General features: G+C 34.5%; 1 protein-coding gene across 2 annotated transcripts in view; it reads right to left on the bottom strand.

The window, feature by feature from the left end:
- grm8b (glutamate receptor, metabotropic 8b) overlaps nucleotides 1-11508 on the bottom strand; it is a 209130-nt gene extending 197622 nt beyond the window's left edge. For both annotated transcript variants that reach the window (XM_067379385.1, XM_067379384.1), the window contains exon 1: nucleotides 10984-11508. In XM_067379385.1, coding sequence (XP_067235486.1) covers nucleotides 10984-11490 — 507 coding nt within the window. In that variant the 5' untranslated portion in view covers nucleotides 11491-11508. The remainder of the gene's footprint in view (nucleotides 1-10983) is intronic.
- Nucleotides 11509-12138: the final 630 nt, after the last annotated feature.

The raw sequence follows: 12138 nt of genomic DNA on the forward strand, positions 1-12138 counted from the left end.
GACCCAAAAATCTTTTACAAACCTGGGCCAAGTTTAAACCAGTAACCAGGCATCACAGCTGGCAAAGGGACATGTAAATATTGTCATTATTATTTAATCAAAATGAAAATTATCATCCAAAATGAAAATTATCATCCTGATATCATCCAAAACCACACTTTGCCAGGGGTGTTTCCAAACTTTTGGAGGGCAGTGTACATACTCAAATTATGAAAGAGTCTTGACATTTAGTGCATATTAGGCTTAATAATATGCAGGTAAACAATCTAAAAAAAGAGCAATTAGCAGAACCCTTTGTGGTTTTATTGACACTCTTATTGCTGTTTCCTAAATATTTAATGTTCCTCAGTTTGCAGCATTACATTATGTAGCACTAATTCAAAGGCAGTTAATTCAGTCATGTATCATTCATGAGGCTACAAGCACATATACTGAAAACACACTAAAGTTCCACTTAAAGGTGTGTAATGTATTATGTTAAAATCTTTTCTCCTACTTTAATGTGCAGAGAGAACTATAAGTAAGTCACTCACAGGTTTACTAAAATTACAAATGTATCCATTTTATAATTAAATAACACTGACTCTGGTTCTAACTCCAAAAGTATATTCGAAAAAAAGAGAAGAATCACTAAAAGAGTGGTATTAAGTGTTCATTCAGCTCTTTCAGGCTTGTACTGAACTCTTGGTTGTGGAAGATCCGGCAGACTACAAAATCTGGCATAGTTTACTTGGACCATACAGTATCGCTTTACCACTGTGATCCAGGCTCTTTGAAATGCAGAAATATGCTCATATACACTACAAGTCTGGATTTATGACCATTTATAATGCTCGTCTCTATCATTTGATCGTTATTTGATAAATCAGTGATGTGGTGATCACCTAAATCTAAATGAAATTCTGTTTGCAATCTGGTTTCGGCGCACAGTAACAGTACAATGTTAACTGCACCAAATAGCAATGAGCTCTGAATACAGCGCAATCTATAATGAGCCTAATAAGATGCAGGTTGTTGAGATAATACCACAGCGTTTAGTGAATTTGCCCTTCAGCGTTCTTCATGTCCTACCCTTAAATTCACAAGAACTTGATGCAACCAGTGTGAAAACTCTAAGGGATACTTTCCTAGAGGTTCGCAACAGTTTGCAAACACCAAATTTGCAAAGATATTACTTTCAAAGTGACTTTTTTCTAGCTTATTTCTCCGTGGAGGTTCATAACTGCTGTTGATTAGCCCAATTACTGTGGTGTAATCAGCAATTTGATGATGTGGATGTTTCCAGTACACTGCAGATTCTTGCATAAAGTGCAGTTTGGGGCTGAGAGCAGAGCGGAGCTAAAACATTGATAGTCTGCAGTTTAGGAAATCTACAAGCTGAAGATAGAAATGCACAGACCACAGAATAGCAAGTTTCAAGAATAGCACACAAAACAGGTATATAAATAGCATCTAAACGTGTTTCACTCACATCCAGGTGCAAAACACAGTATTCATGGATGTGTTTATGCAGCAGTTTAAGCCAATTTAATGATTCCAGTTCTGAATCCTGACAATGGTTTCCTATCAGTTCCTATCTGTATGGGATGACACTGGTATGTTTTTGATTCAATAAAGAGAAGAACTGGTTCAAAAAAATGTTTCATGTAAGAATCAAACAACACTGACTGCACGGTTGTTTTTGATGCACAAACAAGAACAGACTCAAAAGTCCTGAATCAATTGCATAAGAATAGAATAATTAGTTCTGGAATCAGACTACACTGGTCTGTATGTTTCTGAACTGGCTCTTAAAGGTTCTTTGCTTATTAATCAAACAACAACAGTGCATCAAAAACACAGAGGAATCAAAAGAACTGACTCTTAAGAATTATTTGTTTTGGAATCAGACTACAATGGACGTTGTATGTTTTGAGCTGTAGATTAATTTGTGATGTTATGGTGAACTTCTCTATATTTTCATACAATATATGAATTCAGAGTATTTTCGTACATTTTGCACTTTAGATTCAGTTGCGATGTTATCGTGAATTCTGAGTATTTTTGTACAAAATGATTTGCACGTTATATTCAGTTGTGATGTAACTTTGAATCCTGTGTATTTTCATACGTTTTGCACTTTAGATTCAGTTGCGATGTTATTGTGAATTCTGAGTATTTTCGTACGTTTTGCACTTTAGATTCAGTTGCGATGTTATTGTGAATTCTGAGTAGTTTCGTAAAATGTTTTGCAATTTAGTTTCAGTTGCGATGTTATTGTGAATTCTGAGTATTTTTGTAAAATGTTTTGCACTTTAGATTCAGTTGCGATGTTATTGTGAATTCTGAGTATTTACGTAAAATGTTTTGCAATTTAGATTCAGTTGCAATGTTATTGTGAATTCTGAGTACTTTCGTACAATGTTTTGCAATTTAGATTCAGTTGCGATGTTATTGTGAATTCTGAGTATTTTCGTAAAATGTTTTGCACTTTAGATTCAGTTGCGATGTTATTGTGAATTCTGAGTATTTTCTTACAATGTTTTGCACTTTAGATTCAGTTGCGATGTTATTGTGAATTCTAAATATTTTTGTACAAAATGTTTTGCACTTTAGATTCAGTTGCGATGTTATTGTGAATTCTGAGTATTTTTGTACAAAATGTTTTGCAATTTAGATTCAGTTGCGATGTTATTGTGAATTCTGAGTATTTTCGTACAATGTTTTGCACTTTAGATTCAGTTGCGATGTTATTGTGAATTCTAAATATTTTTGTACAAAATGTTTTGCACTTTAGATTCAGTTGCGATGTTATTGTGAATTCTGAGTATTTTTGTACAAAATGTTTTGCAATTTAGATTCAGTTGCGATGTTATTGTGAATTCTGAGTATTTTCGTACAATGTTTTGCACTTTAGATTAAGTTGCGATGTTATTGTGAACTGTGTATTTTCGTACAATGTTTTGCACTTAAGATTCAGTTACGATGTTATTGTGAATTCTGAGTATTTTTGTACAAAATGTTTTGCACTTTAGATTCAGTTGTGATGTGACTTTGAATACTGTGTATTTTCGTACATTTTGCACTTTAGATTCAGTTGCGATGTTATTGTGAATTCTCTGTATTTTCGTATAATGTTTTGCACTTTTGATTCAGTTGCGATGTTATTGTGAATTCTGAGTATTTTTGTACAAAATGTTTTTCACTTTAGATTCAGTTGTGATGTTATTGTGAATTCTGAGTATTTTTGTAAAATGTTTTGCAATTTAGATTCAGTTGTGATGTTATTGTGAATTCTGAGTATTTTTGTACAAAATGTTTTGCAATTTAGATTCAGTTGCGATGTTATTGTGAATTCTGAGTATTTTCGTACAATGTTTTGCACTTTAGATTCAGTTGCGATGTTATTGTGAACTGTGTATTTTCGTACAATGTTTTGCACTTAAGATTCAGTTACGATGTTATTGTGAATTGTGAGTATTTTTGTACAAAATGTTTTGCACTTTAGATTCAGTTGTGATGTAACTTTGAATACTGTGTATTTTCGTACATTTTGCACTTTAGATTCAGTTGCGATGTTATTGTGAATTCTGTGTATTTTCGTATAATGTTTTGCACTTTTGATTCAGTTGCGATGTTATTGTGAATTCTGAGTATTTTCGTAAAATGTTTTGGAATTAAGGTTCAGTTGCGATGGTATTGTGAATTCTGAGTATTTTCATAAAATGTTTTGCACTTTAGATTCAGTTGCAATGTTATTGTTAATTCTGAGTATTTTTGTAAAATGTTTTGCAATTTAGATTCAGTTACGATGTTGTGAATTCTGTGTATTTTCGTACAATGTTTTGCACTTTAGATTCAGTTGCAATGTTATTGTGAATTCTGAGTATTTTCATAAAATGTTTTGCAATTTAGATTCAGTTGCGATGTAATTGTGAATTCTGTGTATTTTTGTAAAATGTTTTGCAATTTAGATTCAGTTACGATGTTGTGAATTCTGTGTATTTTTGTAAAATGTTTTGCAATTTAGATTCAGTTACGATGTTGTGAATTCTGTGTATTTTCGTACAATGTTTTGCACTTTAGATTCAGTTGCGATGTTATTGTGAATTCTGAGTATTTTCATAAAATGTTTTGCAATTTAGATTCAGTTGCGATGTAATTGTGAATTCTGTGTATTTTTGTAAAATGTTTTGCAATTTAGATTCAGTTACGATGTTGTGAATTCTGAGTATTTTCGTACAATGTTTTGCACTTTAGATTCAGTTGCGAAGTTATTGTGAATTCTGAGTATTTTCGTACAATGTTTTGCACTTTAGATTCAGTTGCGATGTAATTGTGAATTCTGTGTATTTTCATACAATGTGTTGCACTTTAGATTCAGTTGCGATGTTATTGTGAATTCTGTGTATTTTCGTACAATGTGTTGCACTTTTGATTCAGTTGCGATGTTATTGTGAATTCTGAGTATTTTCGTACAATGTGTTGCACTTTAGATTCAGTTGCGATGTTATTGTGAATTCTGTGTATTTTTGTACAATGTTTTGCACTTTTGATTCAGTTGCGATGTTATTGTGAATTCTGAGTATTTTCGTAAAATGTTTTGGAATTTAGGTTCAGTTGCGATGCTATTGTGAATTCTGAGTATTTTCATAAAATGTTTTGCACTTTAGATACAGTTGCAATGTTATTGTGAATTCTGAGTATTTTTGTAAAATGTTTTGCAATTTAGATTCAGTTACGATGTTGTGAATTCTGTGTATTTTCGTACAATGTTTTGCACTTTAGATTCAGTTGCTATGTAATTGTGAATTCTGTGTATTTTCGTACAATGTTTTGCACTTTAGATTCAGTTGCGATGTTATTGTGAATTCTGAGTATTTTCGTAAAATGTTTTGCAATTTAGATTCAGTTGCGATGTAATTGTGAATTCTGTGTATTTTTGTAAAATGTTTTGCAATTTAGATTCAGTTACGATGTTGTGAATTCTGTGTATTTTCGTACAATGTTTTGCACTTTAGATTCAGTTGCGAAGTTATTGTGAATTCTGAGTATTTTCGTACAATGTTTTGCACTTTAGATTCAGTTGCGATGTAATTGTGAATTCTGTGTATTTTCATACAATGTGTTGCACTTTAGATTCAGTTGCGATGTTATTGTGAATTCTGTGTATTTTCGTACAATGTGTTGCACTTTTGATTCAGTTGCGATGTTATTGTGAATTCTGAGTATTTTTGTAAAATGTTTTGCAATTTAGATTCAGTTGCGATGTTATTGTGAATTTTTGCTTTCTACTAGCCATACTAATCATGTGTCTTGCTGATGTCACCACAAGAACAAGCACAGTCCCAAACCATTCACCACATCAACATACAGGGAAAATGTCCATTTCATGATTTTTAAGACACCTCAATAAACGGTCACTGGTAAAACATCTACTGTTATGAAATAATGATTTATGTGTTGCTTGCAAAAAAAAAAAAAAAAAAAAGAATACGTGGCTACTTTTGAATGGACCGTCAACCTTGACCCTTAACATTACTGTACCTTCTGAAAAAAAAACCTCACCTGCTGCCATTGCTTGCAAACAGTAAGACAATTTCCATCCAAATGCTGCACATTCAGGAAACATGCAGCCCTCTTTCCAAGCTTCTTGCTCTATGACCTCATTTCCTGTCTTGTGTTAAAACATATGCCCCCAGGTGAACTGACCTCACTCATATCTCTTCACTGAGTCAATACAGGGTGACAGTCACACCAGTGCACTGACCACTTTTCATTTCAGCATAACAGAGTTGGCGTAGGAGGCTGGCATGAAAACACAGATGTTTTTTTCACAGTCTCGGCTACAGGAAAGAATATCTTCCCTCCTCCGTATCTCAGATCGTGCCATGGTTGTGTATTGATTAAGACTGATGTGACGCTTCACCTAATCTAATGCCATAATGGGGACCTGGAGGTGGCAATCATACCCTGAATGCCAAACAAATCAGGCCAATTCACACACACATGCACATGCTGTTTTTAAAACATATATTTATAGGGTTTGATTTTCTTCTGAGACAAATCAAATTTATTTCTGACTGAAACTGCTTTTTTTCAAGTAATTTACATTGTGAGAAAGTATATATATTATTGCATTATTTATTGATTCATATAATTCAAGTATGAAGCAAATGCATTCATGGCCCTTATTAGTAAAGCCATTATTTCTTGAATTGAAAAATATATACATTTAAACACATACACATTCATGGTTCATTCTACTAACTGATTGCTTTGTTTTTAAAGCAACATGTATTTACAGGTTTTATTTTTTCTTGAGGCAATTCGTAAATTTATTTCCTGAGTGAAATTGCAATTTTCAGCTAATTTATTCTGTGAGAAATCAGTTATTTTTATTGCATTATTTATTTATTCAGATCATTCAAGTCTGAAGCAATTGCTTCAAGGCACCTTATTAGTAAAGCCATTTCTTCTTGAATAGGAAAAATCTAATAGCCTAAAATGAATTTATGCAATTGAAAAAAAAATAAGACACTACACAGTAGGTAGCTTCTAAATATTTAAATCACAGTGGTAAACAAAGAAAAACAAATAAGTAAATCCAAACAGTGTCCCACATTTCCAAACCTTATTAAAGCATCAAATGTCTTCACTTAAAGCAATTTGTTTCCTTTCTATTGAACACAAACCTTTCAACATGACCTCTGTCTGAACTACTATGATCTCAGGTGCGTAGAGGTCAGAGTGTTTTAAGTCTTACGTCTGCATTACAAGTTAGATGAATGAGGCAGGCATTCCCTTTGCCCCAATGCAGTCTGCCACAATTGTGACCAATAAAGTCATTATATGAACTGGATTGTGATGTCTCCTTTATTCTTACCCTTCATGTAATATGCATGAATATATTTCACACTTCTGAGTGGATGAGATACTAAAATATACATGTAGACCGTGTGACTGTCTGAATTATTCTTAACTTCCCATTTACCTGACTGTGATAAATTGCTCCATAGCTGAGCTCAATTGCTGTTTGGACAACTGTTTAAGTGATACGGAATCCATCCATGTTCAATGATCAAAGTTTATATGTTAATAAAAGACTAAATTAAATCTGTTCATCATATAAAGCGATTGTGTCTCTTCAGAAGATTTGGACTAAACCACTCAATTCATATGTTGATTCGTTTTACGATCTCTTTATGAACTTTTTGAAGTGTCAAACTGGTAGTGGCTTGGCTGTCAACAGAGGGACAGAAAACTCTCAGATTTAATCATAAAGATCTTCATTTGCGTTCCGAAAATGAACAAAAGTCTTACGGTTGTTTAAAACGACCAGATAATTAATGCCAGAATGTTAATTTTTGGGTGAACTAACCCTTTATAGAGGCCATATTCTACACTTTTGTAGCAGTTTAAGTCCATTTAAAATATTAGTCAGAATTTCTTTGACCAAAAACAGGCACAATTTAGAGTTATATGACAATTTTCCACTCTCCCTCTCTTAGATATTAGCAAACATTTGGTGAAATTTCATGAGTATGCAATGTATAAAGCACAGTTCACACAAAAGTCACTTTCAAACTAAGCAGCTTTCTGTTTGTGTGACAAATGTGTGACCAATGCTAAACTGACGCAAAATCTGTTTGGGTAAATCTTTCGCTCTCACACGAAAATCCTGATCACATCGATTCCTATTGAAATGACAAACAACATTATTGTAAGTTGTTTGTGCTACTGTACCTTTAAGACTATGCAAAATAACTTTATTATGTTTGGATAAATTCTTCACTTTTGAAAACAGTAACAAATTATTCTAATGTATAAACAGTGGTTTCAAACTTTAAGTTACCAAAATTGCGCTAAATAGATGCAAAAAGAAGTCACTCTCACCAGAGGAGGTTAGCATAAGGCTACATCGGAAAAACATTAGCAATAGCATTATCAGTTCATCATAAACATTTAGCTACACTTCACAAATATACTGAAAAAATGTTTATCATTTTGTTTAAATGTTTTTAAGACTTTAGACATTTAATACATTAGCTAACTATTAGCTTAGCTAACCAGACGTTAGCTAATAGTGCTGGCTGCGTAATGATGATTGGGTTGCGCAAAACAAACCGCATCCTGACAGAAATTTCTTTAAAAAGTCAATGCGTAATCTACATGATACATCTACTTAACTTTCTCTTACTAAGCTAATTTCTAGCCTTGAGCTACAGTAAATCCAAGGCAGAAGCAAACACAATGACTTCCCCAATTACATCCTGTTTTGAGACCAGACACATATCGCTTTCAAATGTCCAGTCTCTGCAGATCAATGAGAGGAAGGAGCAGAGGAAAGAGAAAAGACTCTACGACGGAATTTCAGGGTAGGTAATCCAATAACATATTTTCTACGTTGTTGGGGCCACTCTAACATTTCAAAAACAGCAAAAAGAAAAACAAGCATCTACTGCCTCAGCTTAAATTGATCCATGAATGCTTGTGACTGTACAAAGAAACAAATGAAAGAAAAATCCACAATCAATATCTGACTTAAATGATTGATTCACAAGGTGAAGAACAATGCAGTAGCCAATCAACAAGATCAATAGAGATAAAGCCAGACATCTCACTTCTTCTGAAGTCCATGCCGAGCTTCAACTCTGATGATTACACTGATGCATCTGATAGACACAAACTACCAATCAGATTAATAAAAAACTCCATAAATAGTGAAAACAAGGTTTTCAATCGCATCCCAAATCACATCTTCCCTCTCCAACCAATTCTGTGGTTCTGTTTTCATAATCTCTACTGCAGATGAATTCATGATGTGTCTAATCTTTTCTGCAGTTGAAAAGGTGAATGCTTTCTTCAGATAAACATGACACCCATTATTTGATCCAATTACAAGCCAGCTATATTTAGTATCTGTAACAGACACTCAATTATTAATGAGACATGAAACATAAGATAACCCAGTGGCAGTATTTTTGAGACTCAAAGGGAGAGAATTTTTGCGCAGAATAAACACCAGATAGCAGCAAATTAATCTGTTTAGGCCAATCCGGAAAAATATTTCATCTACAGATCCAGTGATTCAATGCTATTGGAGATGCTTCTGAAAAGTCTGACAAATTTCTGTTCATTCATAATCATTATTGGTCCCTGTTTACTGCTCAAGAGACTCAAGTGATTATTGATTAGCCCTCAAAACAGATTCTATTACAGGCTACTACATCCACTAAAATTCAGGACGGTGCTGACAAAAAGTCTGTGCAATGAATCCCTATGAGCACGCATTTGAATCACTCTATGAGATTGAAAAAATGAATATTTCCTTATTTTATGTTTATAGCAGTGGCTCGTGAACAGCAGGGCAAAAACGATGCTGAATGCAACTAGCCATATAGTGGGAAATGTAAATACACTTATGATCTTTTATAAAAGGATGTGAAAAAGCTTGGATGCACTGATATTAAAATTCTGGACAATACAGATGAGCTTTTAAATATTTTCGATAACCGATAAAAGGCTGATATTAAAATTCTATGCTATTTTGTCTAAATAAAAAACACTAAAAATGCTACATATTTGTTTTGAGATTTACTAAAGATTAGATTCGACAGTATAACTTGATTATTAAAGATTAACTTTAAAGGAGTGTTAGGGGTATTAATATCAATTAAATATGCCATATCAGCTGATACTGATCATTTGAAAATAAAATTTGTAATAATAAATTGGCCAATGATATGAAGGAAAAAGTTGTTGCCAGCTGATTTTTCCCAAAAGAAACTCTATAGTAGCAAAGCTGTATAGTTCTTTTTTGGGAATTATTTGGGGATTATTCAGTAAAACCGATATATATCGCACTGTAAACCCTAACACTCATAATAATTAATTGGTTTGAGTAGGACAAACTTAAATTAAACAAATTAGTTTAGTCAAAGAAACTTTTATGAGTATTTAGCACATTCTTTTTCTTTTAAGTTCACAGAACTGATATTTAAGTAAATTGAACTGTTTCAGTCACGTTTTATGAACTATTATTTATTTTTTTTTAGATTAACTTAAGTTTAACTGAAACTGGGCTGGTATTTCTATTTCCCAGCATGCTTTGTCCAAGGCACTCAAAAGGGAGAGTAAATGCTAAAATTAAGTCCTAATTTTTTTTGTGCAAGATTAATGTTAAGTGGGGGGTTTAGTAGTGATTAATGTTTTGTTATGCTAATTTACAGGAGTTTCAGTTAATATAGGTATTTGGAAAGTTACCATCGGTGACAAGTGGGGCATGCGGCTTGGTTTGAGAGCAAGAATGTTAAATGCTTTATATATCTGTACTCATTTAGCAATTGTTGTTGTTACCATGTTAGCAAATTAGCAAGTTAGCATTTTCAGAATTAGCTTACACTAAGTTTACACTAATAAAAATGTTCATATTGAGGTTACTTGAAAATTTTAAGTTAAATGTATGAATTAGTGTACTCAAACATTTCAAGTTAAGAACTATTAAAATGTATGAGTACAAAATAAAAATCTGCCAGTTCTGCTAACTTAAACTTTGAATTTCTGACTGATTGCCTCATATTTTTTGAGTTTTGCCAACTTATTCAGGCTTACAGTGTAGTAAACTGAAAAAAAAATGGTTTAGGTTTTATATTTTGAAACAATTTTCACTCAGAACTTGCTAGTAAATTTCACAATAAATTATGAAGAAATGATATTTCTTGTCAAATGTATTGGTGTATCCCTAAACACTTCCTATGTCTTTTGTTGTTGATGTCAAAAGTTGTCAACTTTGCCGCAAATTCTTCCCTCAAATCTTTGACACTACACCGTATTACGCAAAAACTAACATGCATGAGATGCCCTCATCCTTGAAAACCATGACCAAAGCTTTGCAAAGTTAAAGAAAATACACCCTAAACTACATTAAACACAGTTTGCGTCTAGTTCTGTGGGTCCAGAAGCAAAGCCACCAACCAATAGTGTAGCAACAACAGAAATTACCTTAAACAGGCGTAGGATGTTGGCCACCATGATGGAGACAGAACTAGCTGCGGCGCCTATCACGCCAATGATCTTGTCCGGCTTGGCAAAGATTGGCTGCTCGCCACTAGCGCATCTCACATCGGTAGAATCTCGCTCGATGAGCGCCTGCACAAAGGTAAGCGACTGTTCCAGGGCGTAGGTGTCACGCGAGCAGGTGTCCAATATGCGCGCCCCCAGGGTCACGTTGGGCAGCAGGTCAGGGTCTTTGTTGATGAGGTCGATAGCGAAGAGCATGGCCTCTAACCGATGAATACCCTTCTCTTTCTTCAGTTCCCCGCAAGGGGCGCCACGTTCGCCCCTAGCGTGCACCGGGAAGAGACCCCCCAAGATGATGTCCCCATCCAGTCGTATAGAGTGGGCATATTCGGGTGCAGGGGGCGTTAGTGAATCCATACGCTGGCTGACGGATCTTGTCATCCCCGTCAGAAGAAGAAGACAGCCATACCATTCAAAGGCACTCAACATGGCGACATAAAGTGGATCCAGATGCACAAGCAGCAGTGGGGATGCAGTTACAAAGGTGGGAAGCCAGCAGGGACGGAGCGCAATAACCGATGGGGGTCATCAGTGCCCCTCACCGGAGCAACTGCGTACCAGATAATGGAATCCGACGACAAGTAGACCATTGGATTCGCCTGGAAGTTTTGAGGGGCAAACGAAGAAGGGTGCCTCACGAATTAGATGATGGAATATGAGGCAATCACATAGTTGCTAGCTCCTCAATTACAGAGGTCACAGACCATTAGAACCCTGTGTGAGAGGGAACAGCAGAGGAATATGCCTTCATCAGCAAAGACTGGGCACATTATTTATCAGAACACACATATGCACTGCACAGCAAGGAGGCTCTAAGTGTGAAAAATGGAGACCGATCAGTGCATTTGTGTATTTGCTAAACACATCTGATCTGACAGTCGACTTTTAAAATATGGATATGTTTACGCATAAATATGCAGACATAATTAGCCTGTCTTACACTTTAGTTTTGAATATCTTTATACAACAAGTGAGCCAATGTGCTTTACTAATGCTGGCTGGAATCGATCCCAATAGAGCAGTAGAAGGCATCGCAGAATAAGTTTATGATTCCTTCAGTCAAATAAAACTCTTAAA

This window comes from Chanodichthys erythropterus, chromosome 24 (genome assembly GCF_024489055.1).
Source record: "Chanodichthys erythropterus isolate Z2021 chromosome 24, ASM2448905v1, whole genome shotgun sequence".
Taxonomy (NCBI): Eukaryota; Metazoa; Chordata; class Actinopteri; order Cypriniformes; family Xenocyprididae; genus Chanodichthys; species Chanodichthys erythropterus.